This window comes from Symphalangus syndactylus, chromosome 20 (genome assembly GCF_028878055.3).
Source record: "Symphalangus syndactylus isolate Jambi chromosome 20, NHGRI_mSymSyn1-v2.1_pri, whole genome shotgun sequence".
NCBI lineage: Eukaryota > Metazoa > Chordata > Mammalia > Primates > Hylobatidae > Symphalangus > Symphalangus syndactylus.
Genome location: NC_072442.2, coordinates 68407603 through 68432872, shown reverse-complemented (window position 1 = coordinate 68432872; position 25270 = coordinate 68407603). Strand labels below are relative to the sequence as shown.

The 25270-nt window shown below is 44.9% G+C and overlaps 1 protein-coding gene across 1 annotated transcript; it reads right to left on the bottom strand.

The window, feature by feature from the left end:
* Positions 1–432: 432 nt before the first annotated feature.
* On the bottom strand, positions 433–23176 carry GLOD4 (glyoxalase domain containing 4). The gene is given in 13 exon segments (XM_055256629.2): positions 433–1360; positions 9460–9546; positions 9635–9748; positions 10014–10100; positions 10924–11060; positions 15351–15495; positions 16440–16560; positions 18285–18334; positions 22032–22106; positions 22108–22317; positions 22319–22423; positions 22425–22569; positions 22949–23176. Coding segments are annotated over 13 exon segments (1527 nt in total). The 5' UTR covers positions 23134–23176; the 3' UTR covers positions 433–1294.
* Positions 23177–25270: the final 2094 nt, after the last annotated feature.

The following is a 25270-nucleotide window of genomic DNA, read 5'->3' as shown; positions in this document are numbered from 1 at the left end:
TTGCACCACTGCACTCCAGCCTGGGCAACAAGAGCAAAACTCCGTCTCAAAAAAAAAAAAAAAGAACCAATTACCTAGAGGAAGGCCATACATAACTTGGTTTGCTTTGAAACTCAAGATTGCTTCCCTAGGATATGGAATTCAAGCTGAATGAAAAGTTGTAGAGCTGGATGAGAATTTCCTTCTCTCAGTGAAGGTATAATAGTATCACCCCTATAAGAAGATCAGCTGAAATGCAACCAAAATTTCCATGCCCCACACCCTGCCAGTAAGGGAGGAAAGCAGAGGTTATGATTTACAAGTAATTCTATATATGTTCTTTTGGAACCAGGATCCTCTGAGTCAATCCCTTCCAATCTCCTAAGTTTATTTTTAAAAATCTGAACCTGGCCACCACTTTAAATGATAAGACTTAGAGACTGGTATAACAGCTTGATTTCAGAAGCTTACTTTCAAAAAAAATTTAATTATTCAATGAATACACAACATAATTCCATTTCGAGTGATTAAAACCTACTTGTTGTACAGAACCAAACAAAACTACAAGAAAACATTTCCAAAACCTTTTTTTCAGGCTGAAGAAATCGTTTAATCCATTTTAAAGAAATCTCACATGATGTTCTGTCGGGATTAAAAATATACACAGAAAAAAATAAACAAAACAAAATATATGCACAGAAAGAAACTCGCACGGAGCCAGGTGTGCAGCAACGTCACACACTCATTCCTTTCTGTTTCCTCTGGACACTCAAAATGTAAAAGCAAGTAAGATGGGGATGGTTAACCAAACCTTTTGGTCCAAGGAATAAAATTTCTTTAAAAAATGTAAAATGTCAAAACCTGCCAGAATAAGATAATAGAACAGTGTATCATCAGGTGCTGGGAATGGTACCATGACAAGCCATTAATTTGGATTTACCAACAGCTGCTCTCATAAAATCTACATGATTCAGAGTTAACCCTAACTATCTGCAATCCCAACCACAGTCACGTTCATGCGGCTGTCCTAGTCTGGACAATCATCTGTCACTCATCGAACACAGTTATATACAGAATGTGCAGTCCCAGCAACAGTGTAGATTACAGCAGGCCTTCTCTACCTGGACTCATGATCGGATTTCATTTCTAAATTACATCAGAGCTTCCAAAGACTGAAATACACAAATCTGCACTACCCAAGCCTCCTTGCCTGTACGGGAAACAAATGAGAAGAGCATTTATCGGGAACTGACATGTCAGGCCTCACAGGTGCTGGGCAGGAATTACAGAGGCTTGCTCTGCGTCATGTCTTCCGTTAACCTGAAGCTTTGGGTTTATTGTGTTTGGCAAACCACTCGTCACTTTTATCTGCTGCCATTGCCTGTAAAATAGAAATAGAATACACATTGACTCCAAGCCTGAAAAACAGAAGACATAGCCCACTTTACACCTCACTGTACTGACCCCAATAAAAAAAATTAACATTAAAAAAAAGATCCAAACCCCCACTCCAAGAAAAAGAGAAGAGAAATAAAAAAAAAAATGTTAACATTTAAAGAGTATTAATCCAGTAAGAGTATTATGTTCAGTAAGGCAAGAGATACTGGTGAGTCATGAGCAACTGTGCATCCGCACTCTGCAGAGTCAAGGTCAAGGGCAAACAAAGCCTGTAGCCAGGAAGTGTGGCTGGCAGACCAACTCGATCAGGGATCTCTGGTAAAAGAGCAAGTCCTGCCACTCACAGCATCTGGGCAGACGCTCAAGAATCTTTTTTTTTTTTTTTTTTTTTTTTTTTTTTTTGAGATGGAGTCTCGCTCTGTCGCCCAGGCTGGAGTGCAGTGGCGCGATCTCGGCTCACTGCAAGCTCCGGCTCCCGGGTTCACGCCATTCTCCTGCCTCATCCTCCCGAGTAGCTGGGACTACAGGCGCCCGCCACCACGCCCGGCTAATTTTTTGTATTTTTAGTAGAGACGGGGTTTCACCGTGTTAGCCAGGATGGTCTCGATCTCCTGACCTCGTGATCCGCCCACCTCGGCCTCCCAAAGTGCTGGGATTACAGGCTTGAGCCACCGCGCCCGGCTCAAGAATCTTTAGTGTCACGAAATTCAGTCTGACAGTGAGGCCAAATATGAAACGTACGTGATGTTTTAGTAATGAAGCCTGGAATGATTCCTCTTTCATAAGTCTCCTCCCAGCCTGCTCTTCTGATGTTGGTTCTGTTTAGTTTGGGCATCTTAATTAAAAAGGAAGCCTTGAGCTGTGCCCAGTGGTCACACCTATAGTCACAGCCACTTGGAGGCTGAGGCCAGAGGATCACTTGAGCTCAGGAATTCGAGTTCAGCCTGGGTAACAGAGTGAGACCCCGTCTCACATATATACAGATACACATAAAAAGAAAGAAATAAGTAAAGCCTTAACAATAATGTTTTGGTGCCACAAGTGTCCCTTTAGTTGTTTAGTAAGGACATTCATTCATTTATTTAGTCAAAAAGAGCCAGGTACCATGCTGGGTTCAGGTGTGTCAGCAGAGACCGTCGGAAGCTTTGAGGAGTGTACAGAACAGCTGAAAACTCGGATATGGAAACAAGTATTTTGCATGACAGAGTGTGTGTACACATGTGTGTGTCTTGAAGCATTTGCTATAATATCTACCTCAGCAGGAAGTCACAAGATGAGTTGGCAATTGAAAAAGAAGAAACAAATATGTTTATTATTTAGAAACAGTGAAGGTGAAAGTGGCTGTCCTAGGTAGCGTGACTCAGAGATGGACCGTTTCATTTCTAAAAAATCTTAGTACTAGCCGCGCGCGGTGGCTCACGCCTGTAATCCCAGCACTTTGGGAGGCCGAGGTGGGCGGATCACGAGGTCAGGAGATCAAGACCATCCTGGCTAACACGGTGAAACCCCGTCTCTACTAAAAATACAAAAAATTAGCCGGGCGTGGTGGCGGGCGCCTGTAGTCCCAGCTACTCGGGAGGCTGAGGCAGGAGAATGGCATGAACCTGGGAGGCGGAGCTTGCAGTGAGCCGAGATCTTGCCACTGCACTCCAGCCTGGGCAACAGAGCAAGACTCTGTCTCAAAAAAAAAAAAAAAAAAAAAATCTTAGTACTATCTGATTTATTATCTTGATGAAAATAAGTATTTAAAAATCAAAGATATGCATTAAAAAAACCACGACTCACAAATATGCATGTTTCTGTCTTTTAGGAGCCACAAAAAGTGGGAGGAAAGAACAACTAAATGATCTGGAGAACCTAAGAAAGCTTTTTTTTTTTTTTTTTTTTTTTTTTTTGAGATGGAGTTTTGCTCTTGTCACCCAGGCTGGAGTGCAATGGTGCCATCTCAGCTCACTGCAACCTCTGCCTTCTGGGTTCAAGTGATTCTCCTGCCTCAGCCTCCCAAGTAGCTGGGATTACAGGCGTACACCACCATGCCTGGCTAATTTTTTGTATTTAGTAGACACAGGGTTTCACCATGTTGGTCAGGCTGGTCTGGGACTCCTGACCTCAGGTGAGCCACCCACCTTGGTCCCCCAAAGTGCTGGGATTACAGGGGTGAGCCACCGCGCCTGGCCTAACCTAAGAAAGCTTTTAAGTGTTGAAGGACAATTAAAAGAGGAGAGGGAAAAAACCCTTTGGGTTGGATGCAAGAAGATGTATCTTAGCTAATGTAACAGTTCAGTGGGACTGGAATGGGGATGAGTTAGGGGACTTAGGGAGGGAGGCGGGACAGAAGGTCAGAGGGTAGAGAATGTCCAAATATGTCACATGCTCTGTCAGAGAGTTTGAAATTTATCTCAGAGGCAAAAGAGCAGCTATCAGATTAAACAGTTTTAAAAATGACTAGATGTTTGCTTTGGGACAGACCGTAAGGTGACAATGAGGCCTTTCAAAGGGGAAGCTGACAGGCAGAAGACATTTCAGAGGCAGAAGACATTTCAGAGGCAGAACTCACAGCTCTTGGTGACTAATAGCTAAAACAATTTAAGGATGAGGAGAAATAATGTTCAAAAGTGACTGTACATCTAAAATGTCTATTAAATGTTAAAAAACAAAACACAACAAAATAACACCAAAACTGGCTCTCAGGATTCCAGCGTGAACAACTGGCATCACAGATACGCTGTACTGTCCAGGGAGGGAGCAGAGCACAGAGGAAGAAAAAGGACTGACTGTAAAGCCTGAAAGGCATCCATCCAGGCCCTGCCTGCACCTGCTCAGCGTGTGGTCCTCAGGGGTGAAGGGGAATGAGGTCATCACCATCCAAGCCCTTGCCTGCCACTCACTCAGTGTATGGTATTCAAGAGGGAGGGCCAATGACTTACTCATCCTTAGCCTTGGTTTCCTCATTTGCAAAGGCTGATGCTATCAACCTTGCAGGTCATGGTAAGAATCACAGAATGTATATGAAGCACTTAAGGCTGGGCACGGTGGCTCACGCCTGTAATCCCAGCACTTTGGGAGGCCAAGGCGGGCGGATCACCTGAGGTCAAAAGTTCAAGACCAGCCTAGCCAACATGGTGAAACCCTGTCTCTACTAAAAATACAAAAATTAACTGGGAATGGTGGCACATGCCTGTAACCCCAGATACTCGGGAATCCCAGCTACTCTGAGGCAGGAGAATCACCTGAATGCGGGAGGCGGAGGTTGCAGTGAGCTGAGATCACGCCACTGCACTCTAGCCTGGGCAACAGAGTGAGACTCAAAAATAAATAAATAAATAAAAATAAAGCACTTAAGAATGTATTGATATAGTAGCATTTATTTCTTTTTATTTTTTAACATATTTTTAGCATAAATAGAGAGTTTATCTGGGCCAAGCTTGAAGACTGCAACCCGGGAACATAGATTCAGGTTTCCCAGAATCAACACTCCCAAGCAGCCTTTATTTAATATTACTGGAAGAAGAATGGATTTGAGGTAAGGTAAGTTATAGACACACTGAGTGTGATACGTGGTGGGTTTCCTAGGTGAAGAGGTTCTTGGGATATAACATTGGTCTGGACAGAGAAAGTACTACACATAAGAGAAAAAGTTTGTAAGGTGGACTTCACCAAAATAAAAAATTCCTCATCTTCAGAAACTCAATTAATGGCTGGGAAAAATACTTGAATTTGCAAGTGACGAAGGAATGATGAAAAACTACAGTACAGAGTTGACGTAAGAGTCACGTAAGGATCTGTCGTACTCTCTTCAGTTGTGCATATTTGGAACTTTTCATCATGAAATATTAAAAATTATTAAAAAATGGACAAAAGACTTGAACATAAAATTCACAAAAAGAAGTAAATGGCTAATAAGCACATGAAAAGGTGCTCAATATCATTAGTCATCAGGGAAATAAAAATTAAACCTTTGTGGGGCCAAGCTGGAAGGATCACTGGAGGCCAGCCTGGGCAACACAGTGAGAATCTGTCTCTACAAACATAAAAAACATTAGCTGGGCATAGTGGTGCAGCCCTAGCTACGTAGTGGCTGAGGCGGAAGGATCACTTGATTGCACCAATGAAACCATTTCACATGTGCTAGAATAGCTAAAAAAACCCACAAAAAGCAAAGTAAGTGTTGGTGAGAATGTAGAGTGACTGGACCTCTCATGGACAAACGATGGTCCGATCACTTTCAATGACTGTTTGACACTTTCTTATAAAGTAAAAGCAGTTCTACTATTTACTCAAGAGAAATGAAACATCTATCTACAAGAAGATTTACACAAGAATGTTCATTGCAGTCTTCCTTATAATAGATAAAAAAAATCTAGAAATAAACGAAATGTCCACCATTGTAAGAATGAATGAGCAAATTGTTATATTCATAAAATTGAGTATCAGTCAGCAATTAAAAAAAAAATGAGCTGTGATATGCAATTACATGGTGGAATCTCAAAACCACGTTGAGTAGGCCGGGCGCGGTGGCTCACACCTGTAATCCCAGCACTTTGGGAGGCTGAGGCAGGCGGATCACAAGGTCAGGAGATCGAAACCATCCTGGCTAACAAGGTGAAACCTCATCTCTACTAAAAATACAAAAAATTAGCCGGGCGTGGTGGCAGGTGCCTGTAGTCCCAGCTACTCAGGAGGCTGAGGCAGGAGAATGGTGTGAACCCAGGAGGCGGAACTTGCAGTGAGCCGAGATCGGGCCACTGCTCTCCAGCCTGGGCGACAGAGTGAGACTCCATCTCAAAAAAAAACAAAAAAAAGCCACATTGAGTAAAAGAAGCCAGGCACAAAAGAAAAGAAAATACTGAATGATTCCATTTGTATGAAGTCCAAGAACGAACTCACCTACAGTGACAGAAGTCAGAATAGCAGCTGATCTGGGAGATGAGGGTGCCAACTCATTGGAGATGGGCATGAGGGAACTTCCTGGGAAAATGGTCTGTATCCTGAGTAGTGGTTGTATGAGTAAACACAACTGTCAAAACACATTTAAATTCTACCTAGATTATGCCTCATCAACAACAACCACTTGTCTGAGCGGAGGAAGGAGTTAAAAACTACAAGTGAGGAGGCTGGAACCAGGATGATGGCTAAGTTCAGGGCAGGGGTAAGCAGAGTCGCAGGTAAGCGCTCTTCAGAGTAGAGGAAGAATGCAGAATGGGGAAAACGGCAAAGCAGGGCTATGGGTATAAAACACTTTGGGATGAGACACAGAAAGAGGTGCCCGTGTCTGAGGAGAAACTGTCAGGGAGATGAAAATGGCAGGATGGCCGGGCGCAGTGGCTCACACCTGTAATCCCAGCCCTTTGGGAGGCCGAGGAGGATGGATCACCTGAGGTCAGGAGTTCAAGAGACGGGGTTTCACCGTGTTAGCCAGGATGGTCTCGATCTCCTGACCTTGTGACCCGCCCACCTCGGCCTCCCAAAGTGCCGGGATTACAGGTGTGAGCCACCACGCCCGGCCTACTCAACCAGCCTGACCAACATGGTGAAACCCCATCTCTACTAAAAATACAAAAATTAGCCAGGTATGGTGGTACATGCCTGTAATCCTAGCTACCAGCTACTCAGGAGGCTGAGGCAGGAGAACTGCTTGAACCTGGGAGGCAGAGGTTGCAGTCAGCTGAGATCGTGCCACTGCACTCCAGCCTGGGCAAAAGAGTGAGACTCCCATCTCAAAAAAAAGAAAAAGAAAATGGCAGGATCGCTAACAGCAGAGGAGAAGAGAGCTCAGGGAGCAGGAGTTCATCAATGCTATGAAAGAGTGAACAGAGGCCGAGTGCGGTGGTTCACATCTATAATCACAGCACTTTGGGAGGCCAAGATGGATCGAATGATTGAGCCCAAGAAGTTTGAAACCAGCCTGGGCAACATGATGAAACCCCATCTCTACAAAAAATACAAAAATTAGCCAGGCATGGTGGTGCACGCCTATGGTTCCAGCTACTCGGGAGGCTGAGGTGGGAGGATCACTTGAGCATAGGAGGCGGAGCTTGCAGTGAGCTGAGATCGTGTCACTGCACTCCAGCCTGGGTGACACAGAGAGATCCCCTGAGATCGTGTCACTGCACTACAGCCTGGGTGACAGAGAGAGATCCCGTCTTAAAAAAATAAAATGGGCCAGGTGCAGCGGCTCACACCTGTAATCCCAGCACTTTGGGAGGCCAAGGCAGACGGATCGCCTGAGGTCAGGAGTTCAAGACCATTCTGGCCAACATGGTGAAGCCCCGTCTCTCCTAAAAATACAAAAATTAGGCTGGGCGTGGTGGCTCACGCCTGTAATCCCAGCACTTTGGGAGGCCGAGGCAGGCGGATCACGAGGTCAGGAGATCGAGACCATCCTGGCTAACACGGTGAAACCGTCTCTACTAAAAATACAAAAAAAAAAAATTAGCCGGGCGAGGTGGCGGGCGCCTGTAGTCCCAGCTACTCGGGAGGCTGAGGCAGGAGAATGGCGTGAACCCCGGGGGGCGGAGCCTGCAGTGAGCCGAAATCCTGCCACTGCACTCCAGCCTGGGCGACAGCGAGACTCCGTCTCAAAAAAAAAAAAATACAAAAATTAGCCAGGTGTGGTGGCATGTGCCTGTAATCCTAGATACTTGGGAGGCTGAGGCAGGAGAATCGCTTGATCCCGGGAGGTGGAGGTTGCAGTGAGCCAAGATCATGCCACTGCACTCCAGCCTAGGTGACAAAGCAAGAATCCGTTTCGAAAAATAAATAAAATAAAATAAAATGGGCCAGGCGCAGTGGCTCACACCTGTAATCCCAGCACTTTAGGAGGCTGAGGTGGGTAGATCACTTGAGGCTAGGAGTTTGAGACCAGCCTGGCCAACCTGGCAAAACCCCATCTCTACTAAAAATACAAAAATTAGCCAGCATGGTGGCAGGTGCCTGTAGTTCCAGCTCCTCGGGAGGCCAAGGCAGAAGAATCGCTTGACCCTGGGAGGCGGAGGTTGCAGTGAGCTGAGATTGCACCATTCCACTCCACCCTGGGTGACACAGCTAGACTCCATCTCAAAAAATTTAATTAAGTAATTAATTAAATTAAATTAAGAGTGAGGAGGAAGAGTCTGGCAAATTTGTCAGCTGAGAGGATGACTGAGATTCTATTTTCCTTCAGGATAAAATGTATAAAGACTGTATTTTCTATACATTTCCTGCTTTAATGTTAATTGTGCATCTACTATTATGTCAGTAATTTGCGAAGCTCTATAAACCATAACGATCTTATGAGATAGATACTCTTGTTTTCTGAAATTTTTGGATAAGAAGACTAAAGTTCAAAGAATTTAAGTAAACTGTTTAAGATCAGTCACATAGTTATGTGACAGAACCAAGAAAGACCAATTTGTTCCTTTAATCATTCAACAAAGTATTTGCAGAACGTCTAGTATGTGCCAGGTTTGTGCTAGGAGCTAGGATCCAACAACTACTTTGAATGCTTCTGAATTACTGAGTTTGATGAGAATCTAAAAGTAGTTGCTATATTTGGCAAGAAACAAAAGCACTTCACTGAGTAACAAGAGCCAGTGCAAAACAGACTGAAGTGAAAATGGGAGGTGAGAAAGAGAAACAGCGCGCACTCAGATTTTTAGAAGAAGAAATCTGGAGAGGAGATGTGGGGTCAGTGAAAGGTTTTTAAAGGATGGGAGCTTTCGGCGCCTGTTTGCGTGCTGGCGAGAAGAACTCACTAGAAAGAAGAGACTGATGCTGCAGAATGGAGAAGAGATGATCAAACGAGCTGCAGAGCTCAGGGGGTCGGATGGAGGCATCTCCATGCAGAGAGCAGAATAAGGACGATCCAGCAGCAGCGGTTCCAGGGCAGCCTGAGGTTGTGGGAAGGCACAAATGCTGAGTCTAGACTAGCGGCCTACACAGGTGGCAGTGAAGACATCGGTCCTTGGCTGAGCTCAACCCAACAGCTAAAGGACGTGGTTCTGACAGTAAGAACCTGGACCCTGTTGCTTAGGCTCCTCCCACACACACTTAATGCCATCCCTCTCAGGCCCATGGTGACGTAAATGTAGAAATGAGACTCACATCATCCAACAATTTGCCTCCCTCTGGATCCATCTTAGAAAGTTCTCGAAATGCTTCATCCCCGACAAAGCAAATTTCATGTCCGTCCTACGCCAACAAAGAGAAAACACACCTGCCAAAGACATCCTTGAAGAAACCCCTGGTCCAGCCTGCCCCTTGCCTGAGAAGTACTTACAGGGTCGGCCAGAATGACCACCTGTACTGTTGCTTTCCCTGGGGTGTCCAGGCTCACCAGGGGAGTCAGAATCTTCTGGTTCTCCCTTTTCATCAAGTCCTCTAAGTCTGGCAACTTGAGGAAAACAAAGAGGCAACGTGAGCCAGGGGTCACACACTACTCAGGACACGGCCCTCGTCAGCCCTAGAGGAGTATCAGATACCAGAAAGAACCAAGGGGCCGTTTGTTTGAATTTATTATCTCAGCTGCTCTTGAAACAACTGCTGAACTTGATACTAAAGCCACAATCAAAAAGGACCTCAAGAAGGGAAGGGCAAGGTTCTTAGCTGGGTTGAACTAGCTAGTCGCAGAGCTCAAACAATCTGGTATCAAGCGTTACCTCTTTCTGGGGGCAAGAGAAGGCAATTCTCCCAAAAGCTGCTGCATGGTCCACCGCACCCTTGATGCCCTGTAGCTCCAGCTTACACTGAAATAGGAAAGGGGGTTATTTTTTGGAACAGGTTGTACATTCATTACATGTATGTGGTAGAAAAATTCAAGTATTATATACTAAAGGAGTAAAGTAAAAACTAAGTGTCTATCCTACTCTCACCCCGGACACAACTAGTCAGCAGTTTCCTGTGTATCCTTCTAGAAGCACTGCACGCATCTATGTTGTTTTTTTTTTTACACAAATGGTAGTATAATTTACAAATTATTCTGTTCCTTGTTTTTCTCCACTTAATGTTACCATGTCAATACATAAAGATTTGCCTCAATCTTTTTGCTACGACATAGTAATCCATTCCAATGAATGAACCGTAAATTACTGAAATATGTCTCTAATCTACAGGACACTGAAATTCTTACACGTTGTGATTACAAACAATGCTGCAACAGATAACCTTGCACACACTTCTTTGTGCCTATGTATGTTGAGCACATCTGTAAAATAATTCCTAGGAGTAGAATTGCAGGGTCAAAGTGCAAGGACTAAATCGTGCTCAAATGCTGGGTTATTAGAAAAAGAAGATGAAAAAGATCTTGCATTAAATCCATTCAATCTCTTTGATTAAGCAATTCCACTTCTGAAGAGATATATCCCCAAATATAAACAAGGTAATATCTGGGTGGTGAGGTTATCACTTATTTTCATTTTCTTCTGTTTATCTATATAAATATTGAATCACTGTGAAGAAACTATGGGAACAACCTTCATGTTAAGTTCATTTATAAAGGTTATAAGCCATTTATAAGCTTCATTTATCCAAATTCAAAGTAACAGGTTATTCTTCTCCAAGACTGCTCACCTGGTTATCAGCATAGCCCAGCAAAGCCCTTTGCTTTTCTTCATCTTTTTCATAAATTTTCATTCCCAGTAGATTACACCAGTAGTTCAAGGACTTTTGAAGATCAGACACTGCTAGAGTTACTTTTAATACGGGATCTGTTGGGTAATAAAGCAGGAATAGACAGATCAATTTAATAGAATAAAATAGAAATATCAAAACATGCACATGTGTACATACAAATTCACTTTACGATAAGAAAGGGATTTTAAGCCAGTATGAAGCCGGGTGCAGTGGCCCATGCCTGTAATCCCAGCACTTTGGGAGACTGAGATAGGAGGATTGTGTGAGCCTACGAATTCAAGACCAACGCAGGCAACACAGTGAGACCTTGCCTCTATGAAAACTTTTTAAAAAATTGGCCGGGCGCGGTGGCTGATGCCTGTAATCCCAGCACTTTGGGAGGCCGAGACAGGTGGATCACCTGAGGTCAGGAGTTCAAGACCAGCCTGGCCAACATGGCCCTGTCTGTACTAAAAATAAAAAATAAAAAAAATTAGCCGAGCGTGCTGGCACATGCCTGTAATCCCAGCTACTCGGGAGGCTGAGACAAGAGAATTGCTTGAACCTGGGAGGCGGAGGTTGCAGTGAGCCGAGATGGTGCCATTGCACTCTAGCCTGGGAGACGAGCAAAACTTTGTCTCAAAAAAAAAAAAAAAAATTAGGCGTGGTGGCTCATGTGTGTATTCTCAGCCACTTGAGAGGTAGAAGCAGGAGGATCGTTTGAGCCCGGGAGGTCGAGGCCACAGTGAGCCAAGATTGCACTACTGCACTCCAGCCTGGGCCACAGAGTGAGGTCCTGTCTAAAAAAAAAAAAAAAAGACAGTATGAAAAGCCTCATTATTCAATGGATGGCACTAAGAAGACTGGCTAATCATTTGGTAAGAAAAACTTACATCTTCGAAATAAATGACAAAATACATTCCTGATGGGTTAAAAAAATAAGTTTAAAGAATGAAACCATGAAAATACTAGATACAGATGATTATTTATACAATTTTGGAGTACAGGAAGATTTTTCTTTAAACCTGACACCAAAGATAGAAAAACTATGAAGAAAAAATTCTGCTACGTAAATTACACAAAATGGAAAACTCCTAGGCAACAACCAAGAAAAGGAATTACAATCAAAACTAGAGTATACAACACAGTAGGGGGAACAACTGCAATATATTGGACAAAAAGTCCTTAATGTATAAATCACCTGTAAATATTAATAGGAAAAGAATGAACATGCTAGAAAAATAGGAAAAAGGCACAAAGCAATAATCCGCAAAAGGAGGAATTAGAATGGTCAAATAACATATACAAAAATATTCAACCTGACCCCCCCAAAAAACAAAGAAATTAGAATTCACATAAAATCTTTTGTTATCTAATGTGCAAATAATGTTAAAAGTTGGCAGTGTTAACTGTATTAGTGTAGAGGGGAAAATCACAATCATATAATACAAGTGTAAATTAGTACATTTCTGGGCAATAATTTGACGGAATGTACCAAAAGCTTTAAAAAATGCTCATTGCTTTTGAAAGAACAAGTCCATTTTCAGCCACTCGAAAAGTAATTGTGGATGTATGAAGGGCTTTTACCACAAAGACATTCATCAGTGTTGCTCAGAACAATAAAACACTAGGAACGACATAGATATCCCATAATAGAGAATCGTTTATCTTCCTACCATGTAATAATACAATGGAACTCCTATAAAAGGATATGAAGAAGTGTATACACTTAATTATATATATGTATTCTTGACAAAATATTGGAAAGATATACTCTGAAATGTCAGCAGTGCATCTCTCTGGATATATGGGTGTGTGTGTTTTTTTTTTTTCGGCTTCTCTGCTTGTCTAAGGAAAAAACTTGATTATTTTGTAAAAAGAATAAGTCATATTGAAACACCTACTGTTACTGGAAACTTTTCACATTCTGAAGTGACTTTCTAAAGAGCTGTTCCACGTCTCCATCTGACTACGATAAATTCAGTGCATTTTTCTTTGGCTTTCACTGCCTTAGTCCTGTTTGCTAGAACAGCAATACCGTGATTAAGACGCTGTTTCTCACAAGTGCCCCCGCCTGGCAGGCTCCATTTTTTTCTTTCCATTTACTTCAAAATCAACAAATCCCAGTTGACTTGGAGCCTGAAGGGATGCAGGACAGGAAGTTAACACGTGGGTGAAGCTGCACAGAAGTGAGTAATTCAAAGGAAAGATGAATGCCAGCCGGACAGAAGGTCTGACCACATTATCAACCAGAAACACCCAAGGGGATTTCCATTCCAAAGGACAAAAGCTTCTTAGCACTGTGAGGCTCTCTATTATTTTAAGTACTGAAATATCACTAAGGCTGGAGGAAAAAAATGGATGGTGGAGCTAGCTGCAAGAGTTAAGTTTTAAAGTCAGCAAAGGATCAATCACCTATCAACAAAAAAACACCATAAACACCCTTTAAATCACCAGTGAAGTAGAGAAACACCATCTCTCCACGAGTCCCACACAGCCAAGTCTAGCCTCCCACACTGGAACGGACTGATCTTTCTTTTGCTGAGCACCAGATGATAAACAAGGAGCATTAAACATTCTACAGAGACTCAGCATGGGGGCATTGGGGACAGGAGGCCGACCAGTGGAAGGAGAATTTCCAGGACTCCCTTCTCAGGCCCACTTGCAGGCATACGTTCACCAAGTGAGAGAGTGGGCACAAGTGCCCTTGCCATTCGCCAGCATTTTCCCAGTTTTTGCTTTTGTTTTGACAGAGCAGGTAGCTGAATTTGCAGGCATTAAATACAAAATGAAACACTGATGAGGCTGCCTCTGCAGTCAACAAAACAAACCCTGCAAAGTGTCCTTCTTGCTCTGTGTGGCAGTCAGCGTGGGGGCTCCTCGCTCCCACGCCATCCCTCCCTGAGGACCCAGGCTGAAGTCTGGGAAACCAACCTCAGTTCCAGAGGCTAAATGGGTTGGGGGTGATCCTATTTCTCTTGCCAGTGACTGGTTTAGGAGCAGGCACAGTATATCAACTCTGACCAGGAAGTTTGCTGGAAGATTCTAGGAAAGTTTTTCTTCTGCTCTTAAAAAGAAAGTAAAAAGGGCCGGGCACGGTGGTTCACGCCTGTCACCCCAGCACTTTGGGAGGTTGAGGCAGGTGAATCAAGTGAGGTCAGAAGTTCGAGACCAACCTGGCCAACATAGTGAAACCTTGTCTCTACTAAAAATACAAAAATTAGCTAGGCGTGGTGGCGTGTGCCTGTAATCTCAGCTACTGGAGAGGCTGAGGCAGGAGAATCACTTGAACCTGGGAGGCGGAGGTTGCAAGTGAGCCGAGATTGCGGCACTGCACTCTAGCCTGGGCGACAGAGCAAGATTCCCTCCGTCTCAAAAAATAAATAGGCCGGGCGCAGTGGCTCACGCCTGTAATCCCAGCACTTTGGGAGGCTGAGACGGGCGGATCACGAGGTCAGGAGATCAAGACCATCTTGGCTAACACGGTGAAACCTCGTTTCTACTAAAAATACAAAAAATTAGCCGGGCGTGTTGGCGGGCGCCTGTAGTCCCAGCTACTCGGGAGGCTGAGGCAGGAGAATGGCGTGAACCCAGGAGGCAGAGCTTGCAGTGAGCTGAGATCGCACCACTGCACTCCAACCTGGGGGACACAGTGAGACTCTGTCTCAAAAAAATAAAATAAAAATAAAATAAATAAATAAATAAATAATTTTTAAAAGTTAATAAAAATACAAAAAAAAAAAAAGCTGAGCATGGTGGCGGGTGCCTGTAATCCCAGCTACTTGGGAGGCTGAGGAAGGAGAATCGCTTGAACCTGGGAGGCAGAGGTTGCAGTGAGCAGAGATCATGCCAATGCACTCCAGCCGGAGTGACAGTCTCAAAAAAAAAAAAGCACAAAGAAGTCAGCATCCCCTCTCCTACCAGACGGGAATGTGGGAGCACGTGGCCCCGCCTCTCCTGGCAGCCCTCCTGCAACCTTGAGGGGACTAGCTCTAGGAGAGGTACCCGCAGAGAATAACAGAACGTAGAAAGAGAAAATGTGGTGAGCTGGTGAATCATCTAACCTTGAAATCTTTCCCACCTATAGAACGCCTGCTCTGTGAGCTAAAAGATTCTATAACTGTTCAAAGTAGTTGGGTTTTCTGTTATTTACAGATGAAAGAATCATAAATCAATACCCAGAACCAGTCTAGATCCCCTACCGCTATGTATTAAAGTTCTGATATGAGAATATAATTTCTCCGATAACAGGTAAAAGCACTGGCTGGGGAAGACACATCACATGAACACAGAAAGACTCTACAAAAAAAAGACAGGCGGCCCTCACTTTCCTTTCACCAAAGATGCCTTTAGACAGAGGCTTTTAGTGGTTCTGGTATAATTACCTGACTGAGGCAGACTGCGATTCTGCAGATAGAACTTATATCCTCCCGGGGCCTCGGTTTCAAAAACACCTTCTGCAACTTCCGTCAGTGGCCACTCCAGCTTCCTGGCGTTGCTGACAGCCTGGCTAGAAGCAAGTGTGATTCCCTAAAACAAACAACAGTACATCCCAAGTACACAATCACAACGGGTATTTTACAGAACAAGACAATGAGCCCAGCCCCTACTGCCTTTAGGTAAAATCACCTAAGATTTAACTGGCATCCAACATTTTCTTCTAGTGATTTAAAAACAGTTTTCAATGTTTTATCCCACAAACATTCAGACCTTCAAGAATAATAGGACAGAAATTGAAATGCCAGTGAAGTCTGATTCATTTAACACCAAAGATAACCTCTTCTAATTCTAAAGATCTAGCCAGAGAAATCTTGATGTTACCTGGGTCTGCCAGCTAGCTACCTATTTAAGGTGACCTGTTCTTGCTTTTTTAACAAACAAACAAACACAACAAAAATAAGCAAACTATCAAGGTTTCCTTACATTTAATCAAAGTGCCTAGAAATGTACACGTATGCTTTCTGAGAAGACTAGCCTTGTTTCTAGCTTGGATTATTATAATGGCCTCTCTGCCTCCAGTCTTGTAAATTATCCACTCTGTAGCCAAAGTAAACTTTCCAAAACGCATCCTATAGTCCACCCCCAGACGGCACCAGCCTTGCTTTCCCTTTACGCAAAGTCCTCCAATGGCTCATTTCACTCGGAGGACTTGTGGCCTAGGAGGCCCCTGCAGTCTCACCCCATGGCACTGCTGACCCCCTCTTACCACGTTCCCTTCTCGTTCTCTATATCAGTCACACTGGCTTCCTTACACCTCCTTGAACACGCCACATGTTACCTGAGGGCTCTTGCACAGAATATTCTCTGCCTGGAATGCTTGTCCCCCAGATATTCACATGGCTAACTCCCTGACCTCTTTTGAGTCTCTGCTCAAATGTTCTCTCTTCACTCACACACACCTTCAACACTCTACTCAAATTTACAACCAGCCACCTACCCCAGCCAAAAATCTGCTAGAGAAAAACGGCATTTACCATAAAGTCATTGCCAAGCTTGTAGTCTCCGATGCCGTAATTGTAGGTCAGTTCTGCAACAAAATGATCATCCTCAGGCCCAAATCCCACCATTGTTTTACTCCATTTCCCATCATAAGGCCTAGAAAATAAAAGTAAATGAACTCAGTGACCATAGAAAAATCAGCCTCAGGCCACCCCCAGAGAACTACGGGGCACAGAGAGATGAGCAGTCCTGTCTGGTCCTAAAAGTTCTCTTAAAGATGAGATGAACTGAGACGGTACAGAAAGCAGCTGTGGGCGGTGCTCATGGGACCCTACTACAAGCTCCAAAGACTATCTATTCAGCATCTACTTGAAGGAAAGATTTGTTCACCTTTTCTGTAAAGCAAGGAACAGAATCCTAAAGACAGTTCTCCAACCGACCTGTTATTTCTTTGACTATCAATCAACAAGCATGAAATTCCTAATAGGCCTTGGACTGTTCCAACTTGTCACGGTACTAAGCTTAAGAGATGGACGGGCGCAGTGGCTCAGGCCTGTAATCCCAGCACTTTGGGAGGCCGAGGCGGGAGGATCACCTGAGGTCAGGAGTTCGAGACCAGCCTGGCCAACATGGTGAAACCCCATCTCTACTAATAATACAAAAATTAGCTGGGCATGGTGGGGCATGCCCATAGTCTCACGTACTAGGGAGGCTGAGGGAGGAGAACTGCTTGAACTCGGGAGATAGAGGTTGCAGTGAACCAGGATAATGACCTTGCACTCCCACCTGGGTGACAGAGTGAGATTCTGTCTCAAAAAAAAAAAAAAAAGATACTGGAAAGCCGCTGTTTCATCCAGAGCATGCACTTATTTGCATTTGCGGCATAATATGAAACATATCTGGTCACTGTCCCTGGTTCCTGTCTCAGAGCTCCCAAAACCTCTGGAATTTCCTGACGGGAATATCTTTTGTTATTCATAATGAGCCCCTTTCAGTCACACCTGAGTTTATGCTAATGAAGTGACTTAGAGTGGGGCCTCTATATAGACTCAGCATGGGGCTGGTCACCAGAAAGACAAATGATCAGAGGACTGGAACTTTCAGTCCCATCCACCAGCCTCTGGGAAGGAAAGGGAAGGAGACTGGGCTCTCTTAGGCTTCAACAATGAGACTCATGAGCTTCTGGGATGCTGAACGTATGGAGGTGCTGGATTGGAGCCTGCCCGGAAGAGCACGGAAGCTCTGCTGCCCACTCCCCATGCCCTGCCCTATGTATCTCCTCTGTCCGGCCATTTCTGACTCATACCCTTTATAATAAACCAGGAAATGTAAGTAAATGTTTCAAGCGTTTCCCTTAGTTCCATGAGCCACTGTAGCAGATTATCAAACCCAAGGAAGCAGGAGCGGGAGCCCTGACTTGTTGTTGGTCATCGGAAATCCTGGAGATCCAGACTGTGACCTGCACCTGACGTGGCGGAAACCTTCTGGGACTGAGCCCTTAACTTGCGGGATCTGACATTAACTCCAGGTAGAGTCAGAATGAATTAAATAACAGGACAGCCGGCTGGTATTAGAGAGCTGGAGAATCGCTTTGTGTGCCACAAGTGTTGTATGAGAGTGCAGAGGAAACAGTGTATGTTCCCGACGTTCCTGAAGTTGCCTCCCTAATTTATGGCATTCTTAATTAATTCCACTCCTTTATACTCACTATGACAGTGCAGAGAAACAGAGTATGTATTCCTGATGTTCCTGAAGTTGCCTCCCTAACTTACTGCCTCCTTAATTAATTCCACTGCTTTATACTCACTTTGAGAAACTGTCTTCTGTTATCCGGGTGTAGTCAGAGCCTAAAGGAGATTTTAAGAAACAAGGTATCATACCCATTACAGGCAGCTTTGCAGCCTTCTTCAAATTCCTCATGCCGCAGAACCTGGTGTGAGATTTAGAACAAATTGTGAAGTGTTACTAGTACTGCTCACAGAGTCTTTAACACAGACTAAGATGTCAAAACACAGACATTATCATTTATAAGCTTTACTTGTAAAAGAACAAAAGCAAATGAGCTTTACACTTTTCCCAGCATAGAAGTAGTGGAAGGAAGAACAGCTTGACAAAAGGGTCACGTTACCAAATCAGTTGTGAAATCTATTTAGATTGGTAAGCAGTGCTATGCAGGGGGAAAAAGTGTGGCCTTCAGCATTAAAGAAGTCTGATTTGGGCTGGGCGCGGTGGCTCATGCCTGTAATACCAGCACTTTGGGAGATCAAGGCAGGTGGACTGCCTGAGGTCAGGAGTTCAAGATCAACCTGGCAAACATAGTGAAACCCCATCTCAACTAAAAATACAAAAAGTAGCCAGGCGTGGTGGCATGTGCCTGTCATCCCAGCTACTCAGGAGGTTGAGGCAGGAGAATCACTTGGACCCATGAGACGGAGGTTGCAGTGAGCCGAGATCGCGCCACTGCACTACAGCCTGGTTGAAAAGAGCAAAACTCCATCTCAAAATTAAAAAAAAAAAAAAAAAAAAAGATGGATGCCGTGGCTCACGCCTCTAATCCCAGCACTTTGGGAGGCTGAGGTGGGCAGATTACCTGAGGTCGGGAGTTCAAGACCAGTCTGGCCAGCTTAGTGAAACCCCATCTCTACTAAAAATACAAAATTAGCTGGGTGTAGTGGTGGGCGCTTGTAATCCCAGCTACTCAGGAGGCTGAGGTAGGAGAATTGCTTGAACACGGGACGCAGAGGTTGCAATGAGCTGAGATTGCGCCATTATACTCCAGCCTGGGTGACAAGAGCAAAACTCAATCTCAAAAAAAAAAAAAGTCGGATTTGGAATTCTGTCATTTAGTAGTTGTGTAACTCTGAGCAAATTAGAATCTGAGTCTGTCTCCTAACATGTGATGGGAATGGATGGTATTAAAGCATCTCACAGAACCCTGCACACAGCAGGCTCTCAATGTGTTAGCTTTAGTCCTCCTTTTTGATTCCCACGGCTCCTGCCAGTTCAAGTTCCCAACGCTTCGCTCAGACTATTAAAAACCATCCTTATTGGCCGGGCACGGTGGCTCACGCCTATAATCCCAGCACTTTGGGAGGCCAAGGCGGGTGGATCATGAAGTCAGGAGATCGAGACCATCTTGGCTAACACAGTAAAACCCCATCTTTACTAAAAATACAAAAAATTAGCCGGGCATGGTGGCGGGCGCCTGTAGTCCCAGCTACTCGGGAGGCTGAGGCAGGAGAATGGTGTGAACCCAGGAGGCAGAGCTTGCAGTGAGCCGTGATTGCGCCACTGTACTCCAGCCTGGGCGACAGAGCGAGACTCCGTCTCAACCAGAAAAAAAAAAAAAAAAAAAAAAAAAAATTCCTTACCGATATCCTTCCTTATTATCACCAAAAAAGTACATGCCTAAAGCACAAGGCTCTGATCCCATCACCGCCCTGTTTTAAGAATGTGAGCTCCCATCTTACTGCAGCATAAAATCCAAATCTTTAGCATAGCATTCAAGATACTATTAGAAGCAATGCTGACCTGTCCATCCTGATATCCCATCTCCTTAACTTCAACTAAGCAACCTCAAATAAAGGTACATAAAACCAGTGGCTTCGCAAACATGTGCCATCTCCGCACTGGCTCTTCAGTTTTACTGTGTAGCTCCTCCTCTAATCTGTGGATATCCTATCTTTAGAAGTCAACTCGGGCCGGGCACAGTGGCTCATGCCTGTAATCCCAGCACTTTGGGAGGCCGAGGCGGGCGGATCACGAGGTCAGGAGATCGAGACCATCCTGGCTGACATGGTGAAACCCCGTCTCTACTAAAAATACAAAAAATTAGTCCGGCGTGTGGTGGCGAGCGCCTGTTGTCCCAGTTACTCGAGAGGCTGAGGCAGGAGAATGGCGGGAACCCGGGAGGCGGAGCTTGCAGTGAGCCCAGACCGCGCCACTGCACTCCAGCCTGGGTGACAGAGCGAGACTCCGTCTCAAAAAAAAAAGAAAAAAAGAAGTCAACTCGAATCCTGGCTAACACGGTGAAACCCCGTCTCTACTAAAAATATTAACAAAAATTAGCCGGGCGTTGTGGTACGCGCCTGTGGTCCCAGCTACTCGGGAAGCTGAGGCAGGAGAATGGTGTGAACCCAGGAGGCTGAGCTTGCAGTGAGTCGAGATCGCGCCACTGCACTCCAGCCTGGGCGACAGAGCGAGACTCCACCTCAAAAAAAAAAAAAAAAAAAGTCAACTCAATACAAGGTCTACATGAATTATTTCCTCATCACCCAGGTTGGAAAACCTCTCCTTCTTTTGTATTTTTATAATAGTGGCTAACACTTATATAATGTACTATTATCTGTATGTTAAATACTATACATACAATAAGGTGTTGAATCTTTTCTTTTTTTTTTTTTTAGTCGGAGTTTTGCTTTTGTCACCCAGGCTGGAATACAATGGCGCGATCTCGGCTCACTGCAACCTCCGCCTCCCAGGTACAAGCGACTCTCCTGCCTCAGCCTCCCGAGTAGCTGGGATTACAGGCGTGTGCCACCATGCCCAGCTAATTTTTGTATTTTTAGTAGAGACGGGGTTTCACCATGTTGGCCAGGCTGGTGTCCAACTCCTGACCTCCAGTGATCCACTCGCCTGGCCTCCCAAAGTGCTGGGATTACAGGCGTGAGCCACCGCGCCGGCATGTGTTTAATCTTTGCAACAACCTTTTGATCAAGGAGGAAATACTAACAAGGGACAGCTCTGTGGTTTCTGCTATCGAAAGTTTGGTGGTTTTTCACTATCAAATTCTGACTTCCATTACCATCTACGTACAAATCCAGTTCCAACTCCCACCTCAACCCAAGCCATGAGCTCTAATGGAGGATATATATCAGGGTCATTTGCACCTTTGTTGCCAAAACTCAACGTAGTACCCTGAAAATAGCAGATATTTTAAAAATGACCTGACGAATTCAGATCCCCGTCTACTGCACCGTCTCTACACTAAACCGCACTCTTGCACCTTTCAAGTCTTCCTTAGTGGTGTGTTCCCTACCTCCCTGGCTTATCAAAGGGGGTCCCCCAAACCCAGTTCCCCAACCAATTGACTCCTGCAATAACAGCTTCTCAGGACCCGAGAGAGACCGCTTCTGGGTGTTGTTGAAAAGCAGATGGGTTGAGAGCTGGAGCATATATTCAGAGACTGAGTATCCGAAAGGGACTACTCAGACCAGCCTTGATAGAAGCAGAACTCTTAATATGTTGATTTTATCTACATCGAAGGCTCCAAACCGGAAAAGACAAATATTAACTGGAAAGCATTATATAACATTTTATTTACCGTCTTTTCCGGTAGACAGTAAGCTCCACAAGGGCGGGGCTCAATAAACATTTACGAGTGGCTTAAATGAAAGGACGTGCGTGGGCACACCGCGGGGACTAATCGTGTCAGGCCCCTCTCCAAGGCCTTTGATCCCCACCGGCGACTCGCCACGCTCCTGAAGCTGAACACCGCGCAGGGCCTAAGGTCGGACACCCTCCGGCTGAGGTTCACGACACACCCATTTTTCCCCTCCCTCCGCCAGGGCCGGCTCGGGCGCCCGTCCCAGCCTCGCGCGCCAGCCCCTGTCGGCCCCGGCCTGCACCTTCATCCCTAGGACGTCCCGATAGAAACGCGCCGTCTGGAAGCGGTTGCCCACTTTGAATACGAAGTGCAGAGCTCTGCGAGCAGCCATGATTCCCGCCGCACGCAGCCGTCACGCGCACGATACAGCCCGGTCCACGAAGGGCGCCACGGACCGTGACGTCACTGGCCGCCGTCGGCGCGCTTTCGTGACGCAGCCCGGGTCTCAGGGAAGATGGCGGCGCTGGTGAGACCCGCGAGGTTTGTCGTGCGACCGTTGCTGCAGGTGGTCCAGGCTTGGGACCTTGACGCGAGGCGCTGGGTCCGGGCGCTGCGGCGGAGCCCAGTGAAAGTGGTGTTTCCTTCCGGAGAGGTGGTGGAACAGAAGCGCGCTCCTGGGAAGCGGCCCCGCAAGGCACCATCTGAGGCCAGTGCCCAGGAGCAACGAGAGGAACAACCGCTCGAGGAGTCCGCATCCCGCGCTCCCAGCACCTGGGAAGAGTCTGGGCTTCGCTACGATAAAGCGTATCCCGGGGACAGGAGGCTGAGGTGATGTGGTTCTTGAGCCTGTCGAATGTTCTCGTTTCCCTTCCCGTCTCACAGCGGAACCTTAACTTCCTTCCAATGGAGGACTTCTTCCAGTACAGCCCACTGGTTTTTGTATTATGCACAGAGGGCCGAATAAGCGTTTTTGGAATTAGCTTCTGTTTCTCCTTAGCTCTTTGTTGTTGTTTTCGTTTCACCATGTTGGCCAGGCTGGTCTGGAACTCCTGACCTCAGGTGATCCGCCCGCCTCGGCCTCCCAAAGTGCTGGGATTGCAGGCGTGAGCCACCGCGCCCGGCCCTCTCCTTAGCTCTTTATTTCTGTTACAACTAAGCGTGTCTCAGTAACAAGGATGTTGATAGTTACCTGTTTTTTTTTTTTTTATTTCCATCTACAGCAATGTAATGACAATAGTAAAGTCCAGGCCATTTCGGGAAAAACAAGGGAAGATCCTGCTGGAAGGTCGCAGGCTCATTACAGACGCTCTCAAGGCTGGAGCCGTGCCAAAAACGTTCTTCTTTAGCCGTCTAGAATACCTAAAGGAGCTGCCAGTCAATAAGCTGAAAGGTGTCAGCCTCATTAAGGTGAAATTTGAGGATATCAAGGATTGGTCCGACCTCGTAACGCCACAAGGAATAATGGGTTAGTGATTACCCAGTGTTTTTTTTGTTTTGTTTTTTTTTGTCTTGCTCTGTCACCCAGGCTGGAGTGCAGTGGCGCGATTTCGGCCCACTGCAACCTCTGCTTCTCAGGTTCAAGGGATTCTCCTGCCTCAGCCTCCCCAGTAGCTGGGATTACAGGCGCCTGCCACCACGCCCGGCTAATTTTTGTATTTTTAGTAGAGATGGGGTTTCACCATGTTGGCCAGGCTGATGTCGAACTTGTGACCTCAGGTGATCCTTCTGCCTCAGCCTCCCAAAGTGCCGGGATTACAGGTGTGAGCCACCGCGCCCGGCCTTACACAGTGTATCTTAAGGTGTGGAGACCTAGGATTAATTTCTCATACTTGTCTTAGGACAGCAGATTTCATTGAAATGAAATTCAAAATGTTACAATTAGAAAAATATAATTCTCAAACCTGTGCATCTTAGAGTATTTTCAATGGAAATTGAAACCCGTGTTTCACTGTCATTTGTGTTGTGGCTCTTTATGGTCTCTAGGAAGAAACACGATTCCTCAAACCTGATATTTTTTAGATTATTTCTTCAACTTTCGATGTCAGATTAAAAATTAAGAAACTGTTTACTGAGAGATTTAGCCCTTCATTTTTGCAAAACCTCTGCCGATGTGGTGATAACTGTCAATAAACTCCTTATTCTAGAAGCAGATCTAAGAAGTGAGGTATAAGCCACAATTTACTGCCCTGTTTAGCTCAATAAACAGAGAACCTTGTCTTCTAGTCTGTTTCTTCATTTGACTGAATCTAACTTAACCTTATTTAACTCTGATGTCGATTAGCAATTACAAAGTCTTTGGTCTAAATATGAGAAGATAAGTTTTTCGTACGTTTTTGACATTGGAGTTTTAAGATATGAAAACTGAATCCTTGAACTGTTGAGAGAGGAAATTCTGGGGAACCATCTCTTGTCTCTGTAACCCAGTGAGTCACAGGGATCTGTGCCTCTGCACTCAGAGCTCTTAGATCCTAGGATGGGGACTTGGATTACTCAAGTACCTAGGATTACTCAAGAACCTAGAATTACTCATGCTAAGTAACCATATTCTCACTAGCTACAGCCCTCTAATCCACACTCCATGCTTCAGTGAAAGTGTCATTCATTTTTACCGTGCTTGTCACTTGGGGCAGGTGTGCTCACAGTGGCCAGCCCATCTTGAACTTCATCATTATACCTGCTTTCACCATTTCCTGGCTTATCCTTATGTTACTATATTTTAGATTTGAGGGCAAGGAATAAGGGAGAAATGGATAGGAACTGGCAGCACCTGTCAAGCTTTAGACAGACACTCCCCAGAATCCAGTGACGTAAGTAGGGCCTCTGTATAGTGGGTTCTCATCACCAGAGACATCCAAGTAGAAGTAAAGGATTTCTAAGGTCCCCAGCCCTACTGAATGGCTTGTGGCCATCTGTGACTCCGAAGTGGAGGCTCTCTCACAGCACACAGATGCCTAATACCCTTCCATTGCCTTCAGTGGTGGGTAGGCTTTTTACGTGCACCATCTTTTAGAAAGAATCCTAAATCTTTGATTGTATCATGTTTCAATACAAGTACTATTTCATTCATCTCCTGACTTCAGTCAGTAGTCCATTTATTGGAGGAATTATATACGACAAAATACTAGTAAGATTCAAAACTGTACAGTCCCTTGGGAGCAGACTACAAAGGGATTGAATATTTGATAATTATACATAAGGAGTTTAGGGTAGTACTTGGCCTAAAAAAAAAGTTTACTAAGAGGTCATTATCACCTCTACCAGTAAACATGGTGATTCAAAAAGAAACTTGTGGATATGTGACACACCCATGTGAATAACTTCATCTATACCACAGCAGTTTCATGTACTCAAAGCCATTTTTAATATTGTTATTAGCCGTTTTCCAGTTCTGTTTTCCCATAAATTCTTTCCATAAAACTTTAGAGATTATTATAATAATGTAGAGATTATATAATGTAGATTATTATATAATGTATATATAATTTTATAATGTAGAGATTATTAAATAAGGAGAGAATTTTCCACTAAGAAGGCCACTTA